Here is a 17,591-nt window from a genome sequence, read left to right as displayed (position 1 = left end):
AACCCAACTCAAAGAAGCTAGCAAGGAGGAGATGAAGGGCTATGTTTGCTCTTAACATAATGTATGATGAACAACCCAGGTTCAAACCTCACCCCAAATGAGACAGAAAAGGAAATGGAAACTGAGTTCCACCGATTCCAAACAGGTTCCCTCAGTGCTCGGCCATGATCTATAATAGAGCAGGTCCCTCTGAACAGCAATGGAAAAGAGCATCAGAACATCAGGTCTTTCTGCAAAACCAGGATACTTCTTTTGCCAGAGATCTGCTCCCTTTTTGTGCCTAAAAGGGGAATAAACTAAGAGAAACCAGCTGTCCTCAAGAAGACACACTTCATTACGAGTGTTGTAAAGGATGAGCAATTTACTCTGTTGCTGGGATGTCACAATGTACAAAGTACAATTTATCTTCAGACTGTGGTGAGCTAACAGTACCAGCATGGGATGTCATTTCAGGTGCGTAAGGGGGTGAAGCTATGGCCTTGATCTTACTGCCAGAAACTCCCATAAAATTGGAGTAAGGAGTACAAAGAAAACCTGCTGGTTATTGTGCAACATGCTGGTTATTGGCCTAAAACTCACAAAAAGTTCTGCAACTGTTGGGTCCTTGAACATCTAGGCACAACCAGAACTAGCAAAAGACACTGTATCTGACTAATAATCTTCTAATCCTTCTTATCCCTGCCACAATAAACTGCTCAAGGATCTATGGAAGAGATTGGGTACTTTTTTGGTTCACTAGCCCCAGCCCAGCTCTCCCCTGCCACTAAAGAAATGCCTGGATATCGGCTAGTAACATCTGGTTCGTCAGCTACAGAGGTCTCCATGTGGCTTTTTATAGCCCTCCTCCTTGTGACATGATCAATTAAGCTGTCTCAACGCTAAAGATTGGCAAATCCCATTAAGAATTAGCAGGATCAGTAGCCAGCTAGGATTACTGCTTCTTGACAAGACTTTAATTTGTGTGCCGTAGAGGTCACAGCAGGTGGCTGCAGAAGACATTGTAGATCGAAGGGATGTGCAGACACAGCGTCCAAACAATAACCCTGCTGGCAAGGTGGTCGCTCAGCAACACAAATCATCGCAAGATTGATTAATAGCGAGGATCCGCAGCCAGCTGGGAAGTGTAAGGCCAAGTTGGCTGGAATATGCTGCATTTGAGAGTTATCATAAAGGGAAGTGTTTCTCTTCCCATATGAGATTTCCAAGACCAGCTCACATTTATCAGTCCAAACCCAACAGGAATTAGGTTTAAAAGATGCCTCTTTTTGTCTTCTTTTCTTTTTTTTTTTTTCCCTGAATTGACTATTGCTCCTCTTGCTGAGCCTCCTTCACACCTGATCTGGGTATCTGCTGTATTCACTACGATGCCGTCAATATGGCATCCCATGGCAATCACACCAAGAAACCACATGCGAAAGGACTTTTTCAGGAGTATAACTTGATGCAAGAAGCCCTGTGAAAGAGGAAAGTTGGCTAAGACTCCACCAAAAATAGCAACTTGTTCTTCGCAAAGTGATCCTCTTAGATGTGATAATTATGCAGAAATACAGACTCAGGCTGTGAACTCATCAGCTTACAGGGACTGGCATGTACTAAGCTTGGGTAGGAGCCCCAGCTTTTGCTGAAAATGGATCTGTACAAGCAGCGTTTACTCAAGGTGGTAGCTATGTCATGGTAGCTAAGCCAAAGAGCATCATAATGAGGGGTGCTGTACTCCTCCGCCTTGGGAGAGCTGTTAATGGTCTAATCACAGTTAGATGTGATTAGATTGGGGAAAAAAACCCCCACTTTTAATCTATTTTTTGATTATTTGAAAGAAAGTTATTCCCAACTAGTCTGTTCCATATAGCGTGTTTGGTTTGTATCAGCCTCCTAGGTGGGCACTCATGCTACATAGACACTGGCAAGTATTTGGGGGCTTTCTGCAGAAAGTGAATTCTGTAGTCACAATTCCAAATAAATGCATTAGAAACCTGTTTTGAAGAGTTTTGGACTGCCAGGTCAGAGGAGCATTAGGTCATGTGTTCATCATGTCCCACTAGAAAAGGGTTTTTTGCTAATAACTACCGACAGCCATAACTGTTCTGAACAACTGAAGACCCACTCAGAGCCTGACTTATGGCAGAATTAAAAATCCAGTTGTAGAAACTGTGACATGGTCATAAAAGACTGACAAAATTATTTCTTCTTTACTGGGGCTAAATATGATGACTGAATTGTTTCTAGGGAACAGTTTGTCTGCCCGTTCTAAATAATAATAATAATAATAATAATAATAATAATAAAAAATTCTAACTGCTAAAAATGCTTTTCTGGAAAGGCAAAGTCGCATACCCAAGAGGAGAACAAAAAACCAGGGAATAAACCTCACTGCTGATGAAACCCACTGTAGCTTCAACGAGCTACAGCTGACAGCAGCTGAGAACTTGGCAAAGACGTCTAGAACAAGTGCTTAGAGAAATGCTAATACGCAAAGGGGGAAAAGGGGGAGAATCAGCCCATGACAAAGAGAATTGGGCTAATTATTTCAGATTACGCTCTTTAAAACATATTTTCGGCCTCTTTCCTCTTGGAAGTGCTATTAATCCCAGCTCTACAGCTGAAGTCTAGCAGGATGCTAAATATCGGAAATTCTCTTGCTGCCTTAATAGGCAAGAGTGTTCTTCGTTCTTGTCCTAACCTATTCCAAATGGTTATTATGCCACATTTATCAGGCAGTACATCCTAGCTCAGAGATGACTACATTTTACTAGCAGTGCAAATTATGCTTCTACACATGTAGGGTGGTTGGTTTTTTTCATCTGTACAGACTACAAATGTGAATGTCTCCTGTCCAAAATTCCCTTGGCTAACATGCCCATCTGTCCCAGCCTTTATAAATCAGAAAAATCTGTTTTTATTACCTAGAAAATCTATTCGTCTGTTGCATTCGATATCCCTGATGCTCCTTGAAACACAGAGTGTTTGTGTATAAACATATGCATGAACACACGCAAGCGCATGCAGCCTGTGATTTGCACATTCGTGGCTATACTCCTCCTACACACAAACGCTATATTTCAATAACGCAATTTATTTTCTATCGTAAGCAAAATCTAGGAGTCAAAACTTAAAGGGATGCAAGTGCTGGAACGAGGACGGCTCTCGATGTGCCAGAATAAATCACATCAGGGTGCTTCGTAAGCATCAGAAATATCTTGCCTGGGGTGAAATGCTAGACTTCAGTAGTAAAACGAGACACTAATACAGCTCAGACACACAACGCTTTCTCTCTTCCTTTCTCTTTTTTGCCTGCTTGCTTTTGAGCAACTTTTTGTTCAGTCGCTCCTTTCAAACGCACGCTTGTTATTGCTTTGAAAGCCCAGGTTATGGGTTTGTGTTTGTTTTCTACTACAGAATGCATCATTTAAGGCTAATAAATTAAACATATGGAAGAGGCAAAGGGAGAAAAATTAGTTACAAGCATCTGCACCAGTCTTATAGTTTATTTGTCTACGAAAGGCCCTGCTGCCATGGAGACAGGATTTCAGAGCTTGCTTCACTCCGGGTCGCACATGGAAAGAGACAGTGAGAGAGAGAAATGGGGAAAGCAAGAAAGAGACCCAAACCCAGAAGAAACCAACCCCAGCACACCCTTTGAAAACTCGACTCATCTATTTTGTGGGACCCTTGGGCACGCTGGGCAGCAGGCAGGACTTGCGGCTCTTGCTCACGCTATTTTTAACCTTCTCGGCCCTTCTTGACGCCCCCAAAAGGGTTGCAAGCACCCTCTGCCAAGCTTTCGGTAGAACATCAGTCCCTCTTGTAGCCCGGACCCTCTCTGCTCCTCAACCCAAGGAAGGGACGACGTTTCCCCCTCCGCACCCCGGGGGGTAAAGCTGTTTCGCAGACCCAGGATCCTCACCCCATCCAAGACACAAGAAGCGCTTGCGGATGATGCGGTTCCGTAACCGACCCGTCACGGCCATGTAGGACTGCCAAGCCTCGGTCAGCACCCAGCAGAAAGAGGAGAGGAAGAAGAAGTGCAAGAAAGCCGCCACCAGCGTGCATATCACCTGGAGAGAGGAGGAAAGGAGGAGACGTGAGAGGAGCAGCAGGCGGAGAGAGCAGCGCGTAGGAGAGCAGAAGGCGGAGGGAGATGCTTCCGAACCAGCTTCTGGAAGGCAAGGTCATGGAGATCAGGACACGAAAAGACATTTTAGGAGGAGGCAGACTCCTTCACGAGCTTCAACCTAGCGAAGGACCGAAGCATTTGCTTCAAATTTAAGTACTGCATGGAAATCAGCTGCTCTTAAACACGAGCTCTAAGATAAGCTTACGATTAACACTTTTGCTGAAGTCTGAACCTGCGTCCCATGCTGCTGCTTTCTTGGCTTCAGCAAGATATATTTATTTTCCAAATGATCAAAACCATTGCCACGATCCTTTCAGGGAGGACGGAGCGGTTAGTTAAGCCGTGCACTAATCTCAGCTCAAAAGGTTTGCAAAGCACCATGTCGTTGGCAGCCGAGCCATAGAAATGAAATCAGAGGAAGGCAATTTAGACGGTGTCCCTGCCAGGGAAGGATCGCTCAGTGAAAGAGTTAAGCCGTGAGAGCTGGGTAAAACCACAGCTGCCAGGGGCTGGTAAGGACTGCAAACATGAGTGGTGCGTAGTTGTTCAAGAGCATATAACTACTAGCAGACAGAGGGGGAAAAAAAAAAAAAAAAAGGGAAAAAAAAAAAAGAAACTGCATTAGAAGGAATTTCATAATGGTGAGCTCTACTACTTGGTGGGGAAAGCTCTCAAGGGAAATGCAGGGAGCTTAAGCCATTTAAAATTAAACTGGGGAAAGTACTAGCAAATGCATTATGAAGAACAATCCCGTAGTGCCAGGGAGATGGACTGGAAAGCTGACAAGCTCGTCTTTGTTTTTAACTCAGCAAGGCCAAATCTTTTACTGGTGCAAATTGGTGCCGCTCTGTTTAACTCTGCCAGAGCTGTGCTTAATTTCCACCATCTGCGAGTTGGAAACTGTGAATCAATGTACTCAAGACGAAAATGATGGAAAGAAACTTCAGTGGCTCCCAAGGAGAAGGGAGAGCAAATAGACTTTAAAAGTGACTCTGGATGAAAAAAATGGCTTAAGGCATTCAGGGCAGGGGGAGGGGGGGGGGTTTATGATGAAGAATTTCTCTGCTTTGAGTTATATCAGGAAACACAGACTTTGGGTTTACGGTCAGTGAACCTTCCTCCTTTTTCATCCACCAGCATCTTTTAAAACGGAGCTCTCATGCACGGAGTGTCTTTTATCATGATTTTATCGGATTGCTCTCGATTCATACACTGGCACAAACCGCTGTTATCAGAGGTTGTGAATAAAAGTAAGACTGTGGGTTCTTTGAGGCAGGAACTGTATTTTTGTTCCATATTTGCATTTGACACCAAAACCCTTGGTATTCTGCTTATAAATGGATTCTGGATGACAGTTCAGTACAAATAACACAGCTTAATATGATAATTTCAAGTAATTTTCACATTTTAAAAGAATCTTAAAAAGGTGGTTGCTATTCATCAGCTTACAGACCTACATGTAACAGTTACAAACAGAGGATGCTTTCTCGAATGTATTTTAAGAGAGTGTTATTTTAGAACCTTTTTTTTTTTACTAACATCAGATATGACACTGTTTATTTTATTGTTTTCATTTTATTTTGCACCAACATGGTTCTGCCCAGTTTGCCAGCAGTTTGTAAAGGGGAGCGAAAAACTTTGCTTTCCAGTTTTACACTAGAGAGATGCATTTTCTGGGTATTTTTTCTCAGCCAGCTAGTTTTGATAGAAAGAGAAGGAGAAGAGAGGAGGGGAGGACAAGAGAAATACGCATATCTCAGCTGGGCCGATATAAACCCATTGCCTCGATTGAAAACAGGCTGTGAACTTGGCCAGCTGATGGGCAGGCACATATTTGCTTCTGCTACCTCCACTGCAGGTATTCCCTTCCTTGTAAAGAAAAAAAAAAAATCTCCAAGAAGGCCTAAGCACAGGGATAAGATGTCCCAAGCTGCTGCAGAAAGATCTAGCAGAGCTTGTCAGTCTGTCAAGGCCATTAGCCGTTGTTTTCCTTTAAGAGGAGAAATCTGTTTCCTTGCAGCACGTAGCCATGCCTTTGAGATATGTCCAGTTCATGCAGCATTCCTTTCTTTTGTACCACGTTATTGCTGACTGTAATTTTTTAGCCTTTTCCCAGGCCTTTCATCTTCAAAAAGCTTAGCAAATCCAGGCGTGGAATCTTGCCTTTGAGGTTACACGGATGGAAATCAAGGGAGAATTTGGCATTTCCAGGGAAACTAATACTATAGAAGTTCTCCCAGAGTAACTGCAATTATAAGTCGTTCACCAACATTTTAAAATGTTCCATTATGAATAACTGAATGTGAATAAATTCCTAATTTACACTCCTTCGTCTCTTCTTTGTAGAGTTTTCTTTCTCTGTTCCCTGCCAGAGACTGTTTACTAGATGGCTGAGCGGAAATCCAAGAATAATGTTTCTATTTATGGCGTTTCATGCATATGTATGTGCAAAGAGCTAATCTGCTTCATGCAATTGCAGCCGGGAGCTTCGAATCCCCGCTAACAGCTCTGACAGTGAACACCCAGAGTAATGTGAGAAAAAGCACGAGGGAGAATCTGGGCTCACAACTGTGCTCTGAAGCGGGTGGGAGAGGGTGAAGACATCCACCTCCCATCCTGCGGTGAAGAAGACTAACCAAAGAGGAGGTCCAGCCATGGTTTGCCATGTTGAGCATCCCTCGGTGCTTCTTTCTATAGAAAAGAAGCTCCTAGCACACACTTGAGGCTGCAGACAACACACCCAGGGGAAAGGAGAACTTAGCTCATCCTTTCTCCACCTCTTTCCCCACGAAAATCATGTTGGCCGTGAAAGAAAGTTCTGCTTTGCGAAGTTAATTTCTGAAGGCCACTTGTTTAATAGGAACAGAGCTGGCTGGCTGCGTCTCTCCAAACTTCTTTACACACATCTGACTCCAGCAGCTGTAAAGCCTTCCCTAAAACATAACCTAGTCCTAACCCAAAGGGCCCTCCATAGAAATGAGTCTCTGTGATTCATTAAACCCTGGGGCTTCTCTGCAGAAATGCTTCCAAAAGTGACAGCATGCTCTGGCTGCCAAAGTAGAGGCTTGAAAAACTGGCTGGTCACCGGTTACTGTTAATTAAAAACTAAATTTTGACTTCTGCCTGCGACTTTGGCAGCAGGAGTAGTGGAGGACACTTCTTGCTTCACTTTTCTGCTTAGCAGAGTTAGGATGGTTGGAGCACTTGGGGAGATGGGAAAATATACCACAGGAAAATACCAATGATGAGCAGTGATTTGTTACACCAGACACCAACAGAGAAACCGAAGGTACTTTAGCCAGAGAAAAGTCACAGAGGCAACACGCGCCTCTCCGGCTGGGTCTCTAACGTGGGAAGGCATGTACGTGCAACCAGTGCATGTAGCTTGAAAATCCACATTACGTCTTGCCTTTACTGCTGGAGTCACGCTGTGATCTGCAGTGAGTCCCTCACAGCCCTCAGCTCTGCAGAGTGCACAGCGCGTCTGGCAACACTTCCTACCCCCCAAAAAGGTGGTTTTTGTGGCTGTGTTTGTTAACATCTGCCAAGCGCTTTAAGCTCGGAGTATAAAAGTTGCTGAGATGATAGTTGTTTTTTTTTTTAAAGCCTTTTCTCAATCTGTCTTTCTTTGTAATTTTTGGAAAATAAAATGGTTAAAGCCTTGCAAATAACCATGTTTCTTCACTGTGCCATGTGCCAGCTACTCTAGGCAGATATTCAAAAATATCACATTGGTTTTAATCAAAGCCCCGAGGATGCTGACAAATTATCAAAGAGAGAGCGAGAGAGAAAATTGAAATCTGCCATTTAGTTGTGTCTTTGACATGTCGCTAATTAACAGATGGAGGAAAAATGAGGAAGCGCTGCCTGAATGGATCATTTCAGTGCTAAATCAGGGGAAAAAGCAAACAAACAAACAAAGCCCAACTGATCTCCTACCTTATTCCGGGTCTGGGTCTGTCCGATCAGGATGAGAGCGTTGGAGGAGATGATGGATAGGCAGAAGTTGATAAGAATGACAGAGCGCTCTGAGCGAATATACCTGCAGCAAGAGAAGAGGGGAAGGGAGATCCACCCTGTTACAACTTGCATTAAGTTACCTCTGAAAAGCATCAACCAGGTGCAGGTTGCACTGGGCCAGGCTCTACAGAAGGCCATGGTAAGAGATTGCCCATTTCTTGCAGATCTTGTGCGTTAAACAGACAAGAACAAGGGGAAAAGGGAGCAGGGAGAGCTTGGGTGTAGTGCTCAGCCCACAGATCTCTCCATCCTCCCCCATCAATGCTGGAGTTATGAGCATGAGTCAACAAACTAGGGACCAGCCTGGTCCCAAGTCTGAGCCGCTCCTAAACCAGTAGAGTGCTGCAAGTCTTCTTCAGCTCTGCTTACTTGAAAGGGGACTTGAAAAGGAGCTTGAAAGAAAACATACAGGCAACACATGGAAAGATTCCCAAATAAGAAGAGCCACAGGCATGCTGGCGATGAAAGCAGGTTACGAATGCATGCACCTTCACAACAGAGTGTTTGTGATTCAGCATTCCCCTTTGTTTAACCTAACAACCTGTCCTGAAGTGAGAAATATTTGTGGCTTTTTTTTTTTTTTTCCCCCAGACGGAGAGGTTTAACGCTTCTCAAAACTAGGTCAAATACGTAACTGCAGCTGTGGGTCTGGGACATTAGGGATAGAGGTTAGGAAGCTGTTGCCTTCAGCACCTTGCAGCAGCAAGCTATTTGTCATTTCTGATATGCAATGTGCAGCACAGCACCAACTTGCTGCTGAGGTTATGCGCACAACAATTAATTCAAACCACTGGCTACGGAGGAAAATTTCTTTGAAGGCACTTTTATGTACCTAATAAAATTAAAAAGGAATTGCAAAAGTGCAAGTCCTCAAGGATTGACTCAGGACCTAACCACACCAACACTCATACACGTGAATAATCTCAGTGATTCGGCAAGTGTCCTGCCTGAATACCAGATGAGTGAAGAGTAGAAACTGATGCTTACAGAAATTAGAAACAGATCTATTAATCAACCAGCTCATCCCTGGAGGCTAATGCAGGATTATTTCCTATATTCCAGCACATCAACTATTTATACTGGGAATTTAATTTCATTAACTAATTTTAGCAAGAGTGAGTTGGTCGTGCTTTGGCTGCAGAGTTTTAAGTTTCTGACTAGGTGGGCAGGACGAGTTTACTGCATGCGTGTGTTCTGCCAAGGGTAGATCTGTGCTTCAGACCTACTGAAGGCTGCAAAACTTTAATTTTAACTTCCCTCTGAGTTTTACCTTCAGACAAACATGATTGTTGAGGATATGCTTTCCTGGATACAAAAAAGTCACTGATGCAAAGTAGCCTGAACTTATACTTAGTCTGTTGGAAATCTGGTTTATAGGTAGTTCTCCCTGAAACTCACCCAACCCCAGAACAGACTATAAAATTTAGGCTTCCAGCTCAGCTAGAAGCTGGGCTGACTGCCTGCAAAATGAGCCTCTGGTTCCTTTCATGGCCAATCTGATCCAAAATTTCCCCTTTTTATCGGACTCAATAAAATGCTGTGCATCACTTGGATCCTATTCCATTTGTGGCTGGAGGGTACCAAGTCATCGATCTACCTATGCTTTGACTGTGTGAAGTAAAATATCAAGTCTCCAGTCAGCAGCTTCTAGGGGATAGAAAGGGAGATTTGGAATCTGTCCTGGTGGGAATGAGATATAATAAATCTGTGTAGCAACACTATGTTCCAACTGGCATTAGCATGCATTTTGCAAGTCTCTGGTCAAAAAAGGTATGAAATTAGTTGACCATAGTCTGTATGTGAGTGTAAAGGAAGATAATCCAGCTGTCTTCAGACTTCCCCCCCCCCGAAACAAGCCTCTCCTTTCTCCATGCTTCCCTTCATGCACTGAGAGTCCATCCTGTTCCCCAGATCCCTGAAACTCTAAAGAATGAGATGTGGGTTGACAACATATAGAATCACAGAATCAGAATAATTTAGGTTGGGGAAAAGCCTCTCGAGTTCCCAGTCCAATCCTCTGCCCAAAACAGGGCTAATTTCAAAGTCAAATCAGGTTTTGAAAATCACCAAGAACAGAAATGCCACCACCTCTCTTGGATGACTTGTTACAGTGCTTAACTGCTCTCATGGTGAAGCATTATTTTTCTTTATATCCAGCTGCATTTTTTTCCTGCTGCAGCTGGTGCCTCTAGACCTTTGGCTGTATACCTCTGCAAGTTGTTTGACTTCTCCGTGATTCCTCCTTAATAGCCTACTCTTCTCCAAGCTAACCAAGCCTTGTTCCCTTTGTCTCCTTTTGCATCATGTTCTCCAGTTCCCTAAACATCCACTGGACTTGCTCCAATGTGCTGCCATCTCTTGTACTGGGGGAGTCCAATATTAGGCACACTTTTCCAGATGTGGCCTCAAGATAGTCAAGCAGAAGGGAATAATCTGTTTCCTTCACCTCTTGACTATATTCTTGCCTATATAGCCCAATATAATGTTGGCCTTCATTGCTGCACGGGTGCACTGCTGATTCATTTCTAAATCATTGCCCGCTGGGACCTGCAGAGACTCCCCTGTGGAGACATTACCATCACCCCATCCTGCTCCATGGGGTTATTCTATCCCAGGTGCAGGACTGTGCCTTTGTCTTTGTTATACCATTTCTCCAGCCCGTATCTCCAGTTTGCTGAGGTCCTTCTGAATGACAGTGCTGCTCTCCAGCATATCAGTCACTCCTCCCAATTTGGTGTCATCCACAAACCTGCCGGAAGGTGTAATTTTCCCTATCATCCAGGTTTGTAAAGAACACATTCAACAGTATTGGCCATAGTATCAACCCCTGTCAGATGCAACTAGTAACGAGCTCCTGATTAGGCTTCAAACCTTTGAACATTACCCTTTAAGCCCACGTGAACTCCACCCAGCTATTAAGCCACCTTAAAAGCCACCAATCCAGTGCACAGTTCCCTGGTCTGGATACAAAGATGTTCTGGGAGACTGAGTTAAAGGCCTTGGTAATGTCAAAGCGTACACCACCTACTTCTCTTCATTGTCCGTGCAATCACTCATCCCATCACAAAAGGGAAACGGGTCAGTCAGGCACAATCCGCCCTCAATAAATCTGTGCTGTCTATTCCCAATTGCTTTCTTGTCCATCAGTTTGCCTGGAAATAACCTTTATAACTACTTGCTCTTTAATCTTCCCAGGGGCTGTGAGTAGGCTGACCAGTCACGTGATCTCCGGATCCTCCTCCTTGCCCTTTTTAAAGATGGGTGTAACATTTGCCTTCTTCCAGCCATCAGGAACCTCCCCAGATGATAGAGGGTGGCTCCACAGTAACACCAGCCAGCTCCTTCAACACCCTCGATGCATCCCATTCGGTCCCATGGACTTGTGAATGTCCCGCTTACTTAAATGGTCCTCAGCTCTCTTCCCTGGCAGCAGGTAGTATTTTCTTCCCCAGATTCTGCCACTAGGTACGGGAACTTGGGTGCCTGGGAGCAAACCTCACCAGTAGAACAAGAGATGAAGGTACTGCGTGCCTTCACCTTTTCAACTTCTTTCTCCATTAGGCTACTTGTCCCATTCAACACTGGGTCAACACTTTCCTGAGTAACCCTTTGGTGCTGACAGACCTACAGAAACCCTTCTTGATGCCTTTCACATCCCTTACCAGTTTTAAATGCAGCTGAGGTCTGACCTTCCTAATTCAATCCTGCATTCCTGGGCAATGCTTCCTCAGTCCTCCTTGGTAGCTTGGCTCGCCTACCGAACATTTCCTTGTTATGTTTCAGCTCAATCAGAAGTTCCCCCTTATGCTAAGACGGCCTCCTGACATGCTTGCTTTTTTCCTTCCATTTCTTCTCCAGAGCAGGATGCTCCACAGAAAGGTATCACCATTACTATCCAGACCCCCAAAGAAGTCAGGAACTTGTATCAGAGAGGGAAAAAACTCAGAACTTGATGGGTTTTGCCAAAGGAGAGATCTCCAGCAAAGGCAGATCTACTCCAGGTCGCTGTCTTGCTACCTCTTGGCTGATAGACAGACTCTGCCCACTTATCAAAATATGCCGTATTCAGCATCCAAAATGGGAAAACTCACTGCAAATTTAGGGAACTTCTGCTCTGGCCGGGGTCCTGCAGGTTGTGGAGAAGCCCTGTGCAAACCGAGACAGATGGAGAAGGTGGAAAAACCTCTCAGTCTGTCTTTCTGTCGCCATTCCGCTCCCTCCCTCTCCGCAAACACTGAGTCACTCTTGCTTTCTCCCTGTGTGTACACACATCCTTCTCCGTGCAGGCACTTACTCATTCCTGCTACCTCCCACCAGGGCCACCGAGTGCCTCAGCATCTCCAGCAAAGGCAGAGCTCCTGGGTTTAAAGCAAGTGTTAAAAGCCCCTTGAGAGCTCATTGACAACCACTAAATCAATCCTCAGGCTTCGATGGGCAGGGAGCGAGAAAAGCTTGCACTGCTGTCTTTCAGGGATACAGCGTTCACCCAGCCGCCACCAGCGAAAAAGCTCTGCCGTATCCCACATGCTGACGGGCTGGTGGAAGAGCTATTCGATAGCAGGCATTGATCTCCATGCTATGGAAAGGTCACTGACTCCAGAGGCTGTTGAACCGCAATGAGTTTAGGGATGGAAAACACATCGGGGCACTCGAAACACCGCTGTGTCAAGGAGCTGCTCGAAAGGAGTGCTACGAACCAAAACTTCGAGAAACACGGTACTAAGTCATTTCACCTGTTCTGACCCTTGATTAGTTCCTTTTCTCCCCAGTTTTTCATTTTTTGTGTCACTTTTCAAGAGGGAAGATCTTTTTCTTTCAATTCTCCCTCTTTTTCCCCATGGGTGGTGGAGCGCGTGGCCCACACACAGATCGTGTCTCCAGCTGTGACCCAGGACAGCCACTTCTGAGATGTAACAAGGTCATCCCACTTCTACGGCCCACTGTGTCACTGACCTCTCTGTTGAGACTGCTAATAAGGCCAGAGATACACCATCTGCAGCAGAGTTTTTGCAGCCATCTGTCTACTGGGAACTGGAGTGAGTCCACCAACAGGCCACCAACAGCCGTCAAACAGAAACAACGTCCAGTTTTCAATGAGACCGTGCCAAGTTGGCTGCGTCTGAAGTGATCGCTTGCATCAAAAAGCTCACGCCGTTCATGCCGATGGCTGAGTAGGTGCCACTAAGAAGCAACCATTATTTGGGGGTTTGGAATGGGAAGCGGAGGGTAAATTCGTTTCCTCTCTGATATGCAGCCCAAAGCTGGGATCACCTCCCTTTTACTCTACCCCCTTTTCTTTACCATGTTCCTTTCCCTCTTTCTCCCCTGCCCTTTCTTTCTGCTTCCCATGTATAAACAAACCCTAGCTGGGCAAAATTCTGGGAGAGTTTCCAGACTGTCAGCCTCAGTGAGCTTATTCATCAGAAGTGTTTCATACTCAGGCTGAGTCTATGTATGCATGCTCCAGATGCCTTTGTCCAGAGGTCTGAATGGGAAATTTCCCGGCCAAAGCTCCCCGAAACAGCTGAGCTCTGGTGAGTGCTCTCCACAGAAGACCAGGCAGCTAGGGCATGAGGAGTTTCTCCCCTGCATGGTGAAAAAGAACCACTTTGATGCTGCTCCTCTATTTTTGCAACAATAGCTGGAATACTACTGCTGATCCCACTTCTAAGCATTCCTCCAGCTGTTGTCTATCAGGCTATATAACGTCTAGGGCAAAACAAAGTGGGAGCCAGGAGATAATGTTGACTTGAATATGATGTTCCTGAGACCATTGATAGGACAGCACATTCATGTCCAGCAGCTATGCCTAAAATAAAAAGGCCACACAGAGTGCTCAGGGCTCAGCCACGGGAATGCTGTGAAGTTTAGAAAACATGAAAACATGATCTACAGAGAAGAAATGAAACAAACTCAGCGCACCAGAGAGAAATTTTAGAGATCACTTGATCATGCTTTACAAATATTTACACAGAGAGACTTAGGATAGAGAGCCCTTTAATCAAGATATAGCTGGTCTCAGGATCACTTGGAAATGCATGTCCATCCTTGGCTAGCTCAGAAATGCCCATTCAAGCCTCCCATAAACGTGTCCCCCCATTCATGCTCATCATTTTGGGCATAGACATAACGCAAAGGCTGGAATGAGAAATTAAAAAGAGTGTATTTTAAACAGGGCAGGCAATTAACTTTACTGTCCTCAATAACAGTAAATATTGAGGGGCACGCTCCTGGAAGAAAATACATCATGTTATTCCAAATGACACTGGCATGCTCCAAACTGATTCAACCTCATGTCTGAGCTTGGGTTTCAGACCCTGAACTTGTTTCTGATAGGAAAGAGAAGGTGAGGCTCGAACACTTGCTCTTTACTCTTCTAGCCTAACTTTCCACTTGATCCTGACACCAGTGACACCAGTAAGTCACCTACCAGCGCTGCCCAGTGCTGCCCAGCCTGAGGAAAAGCAGGAGAGGACAAGGACTTGAGCAGATCCAATGATACCCCAGGCACGGAAAAACCTGAGTTCTAGATAAATGTTATTATGATCAGTCTTCAGCTCGTAGCACTTGCCATCATTAACTAGCCACTATGCACTGTCACAGTATCAACAAAAAAAGATGCATTTTTGCTTATTTTTTAACTCTCGTTTCTTTCCTCTGTCAAAGGGTAGAAAAAGTTATCTCAATTCACAACTCCGAACTGAATATACCCTTTCCTTCCTACTAAGAAGATTCATTTGACAAAATAAGAGCCTCAGACTGATCCCTTCTCCCAAAATGGTCACCAATAATATCCAAACAGTATATTCTCTATGGCCACTCCATTTCAATTTCACAGTCATTTACCTGGTTCTGATTTTCTTTGGTTTGTTTAGCTTAGAGTCATGAAGCTCTCAGCATGTTTTCCATGGGTTTAGGAAAGGCATGGGTCTCGTAGTATAAATTCAGATCTTGTTCAATGCAGTACAGGGGAAGAATCCCTTGCACACCTCGGGTCTTCCAGCTTATACAGTTCACCAAAACGTATCTAACAGGGGTATGGGCCAATGTGGGCCTTTGCTCAATAAAACTTTGCTACAAAATCACTTCAGCCTCTATAAATGATAAAATTTAGGGTTACACCTGACCTGCTTATAGGTGTACAGGAGCTCTCTGCAATGGGATGTACTGAGGAATCCCATATGCATCCGAAGCTAAAGGCAAAACATAGGTAAGAGGTTGGAGAGTTATTTAGACCATGTGGTTTATCATCCTTAAGCTCCTGAAAAGTGCTGTCTGTTCTTCAGGCCAGATGTTTTCAGAACAAGTCGTGGATGTTTTGATGTTATCGAAGACCCAACCAGGAATACCTTGAAGCAATCTGCCTGCCGGGAGGCAGTGCATGTCCACTTCTGCGCGAACAAGGTTTCCTGGGGTATACGAAGGCATCTAAAACAGCACGCGGCTTTTGAAAATGGAACAATGTCACTACACGGGGTCATGGCACTAATTTCACTGTACTAATTTCTCTGGCACTAAAAGGAAGGAATAATGCCAACTAAGCTACTATGATGACTTTTTGCAGGACCCACTCATTACCAAATGGTTCTTCCTCAGGCACCAGACACCCAAAACAGGAGAACAAACCCTCCAGGATCCATGTAGATCAAGAGACAGTTACTTTCCCCAACAAGAAGAGAAGAGAATGAAAGCCATACCTCCAAACAGAGACATAAATGATAATCAACAGCAAAAGTGTCAGCGAAGATACTCCACAGCCTACAATTAACGTGACAGAAGGGACCAGCACCTTTTCCATGTTCTGAAAGAGAGAAAGTAAGAAAATTAAAAAAAAAAAGAAGTAAAAAAAACAAAAAAGAAGGTGCTCAGCAAATGCTACCAGCTCAATTTCATGGCAAGAACTTTCCTCCAAATTGTTTGTGTGTCAACTCACCTGACCTTCACATTGCACTGCACATACAAATAAAGAGGAAAGAAGACCAGGATCTATTTCTGGTTGACCCAGCCTTTTTTTGGACCTGATTCTGCTCCCCCACACACCAGTGTTATATCTGAGTAACAACTCTGATATCCATGCGGAGGCAGGTGTGCAAAAGGCACGGGTTGCAAGAGGAGGATCAGGCCCTTCATATCCAGTGTGAAACTTTGAAGATAATTAATGAGGAAATAGCAGAAGGCACTGCCTACACTAGAACAATTACAAATGAGCTCTTCTGGGAATGGCAGCGATGAAGGTTGGAGGATGAAAAGAAGGTGAAAATTTTCCACCAACTACAAACATCCATCTGGAAAACGAGGAGATGAAGCAAGCAAAGAAAAAACAAGATATATATCCTCCCCAGGAAACCAGCATCCAGTCATACCATTCATCATGTCACTACTCTTAACACTACTACACAAAACATTTCTTCATATGCAGGGGTCCTTACTGGAAAGTCTGGTGTGGAACGGTTCTCCTTTCCTGTCTGAACACAAAAGATCTGCTGATCATCAGGTCTTGCAACGTCAAGAGCAAACACACATGCTACAACCTGTCTTAATCTAGTTCTCTGCGTCACTGGGACTAACTGTGTAACTAGCCAACATCTGCCAAACTAATATGGCTCAACTCCCCCGGTCTCAGCTTAGAGCGAGGATCTGGATCCCACTTGGTCTTCTCTGCTGCAGGCTTTTTTTCCGGCATGTTTCTCATTTCCACATCAATGATCTCTGCTGGCGTGAAGGCAGAGAAGCAGAGACCCACTGTGCAGCAGACACATGAGAACCCTCTATTTAGAGCGATTAGGCAGTATGCAGAGGTGTGGGAGCACAGTCAAGGTTGTCATTAGATTGGCGCAGTACCAACACCTATCGCTACAACCATAGAGATGAGATGGTTTCTGACATAGCAGGGGTTTAGCATAGGGGGAAAAAAAAAAAAAAGCAATTAGACATGAATTTGGGAATAGAACAGGCAGTCCTCTAAGGACTTGTCTACACCGTTTTGCTGGCAGGCATGAGGCTGGTCAACCTGAACCTCCAACCAGCAGGACACCACAAAGCTGAGGCTACTGCAGCTCTGTTTCAGGCTACTGAGCCTTCTGCAAAGCAAAACATATTAGGCAAGCCTCAGTGCTGTGCTTATACGGAGTCTGCCAGCTCAACACATGGGCAAAGCAAGCATGCATCCATTGACTCAAGGCCCGCAGTCAGCATAGGTTTATTCCACAGAGCCCACCACGAAGAAGAAAAAAAGGCGATACATTGAGAGCTGAGCTGAATTGTCCCTGAAGTCTGAAGGGCTTGGGAAGATCCTGCTTACTTGTATAATTTGACAAAGGGCACCTCTCACATTTTGAATCTCATTGGGGGGAATTAATGAGGAGCAAAACTTTCACTTTCACCATACTGCTGCACTGAACCCCATAGGAGCTATTGGGAAGGCTGGCACAAGAGCTTAAGGGATCTGAGACAAAAT

At 44.7% G+C, this 17,591-nt stretch overlaps 1 protein-coding gene across 10 annotated transcripts in view; it reads right to left on the bottom strand.

Moving 5' to 3' along the window:
- ADGRB1 (adhesion G protein-coupled receptor B1) overlaps positions 1-17,591 on the bottom strand; it is a 282,552-nt gene that overhangs the window by 52,292 nt on the left and 212,669 nt on the right. For all 10 annotated transcript variants that reach the window (XM_049825103.1, XM_049825138.1, XM_049825130.1 and 7 more), the window contains 3 exons: positions 15,832-15,935; positions 8,054-8,156; positions 3,905-4,055 (listed from right to left, as the gene is read on the bottom strand). In XM_049825103.1, coding sequence (XP_049681060.1) covers positions 3,905-4,055; positions 8,054-8,156; positions 15,832-15,935 — 358 coding nt within the window. The remainder of the gene's footprint in view (positions 1-3,904; positions 4,056-8,053; positions 8,157-15,831; positions 15,936-17,591) is intronic.

The sequence above is a fragment of the Accipiter gentilis genome, chromosome 2 (assembly GCF_929443795.1).
Source record: "Accipiter gentilis chromosome 2, bAccGen1.1, whole genome shotgun sequence".
In the NCBI taxonomy this organism is placed as follows: domain Eukaryota; kingdom Metazoa; phylum Chordata; class Aves; order Accipitriformes; family Accipitridae; genus Astur; species Astur gentilis.
This window is presented reverse-complemented; position numbering and strand designations above follow the sequence as displayed.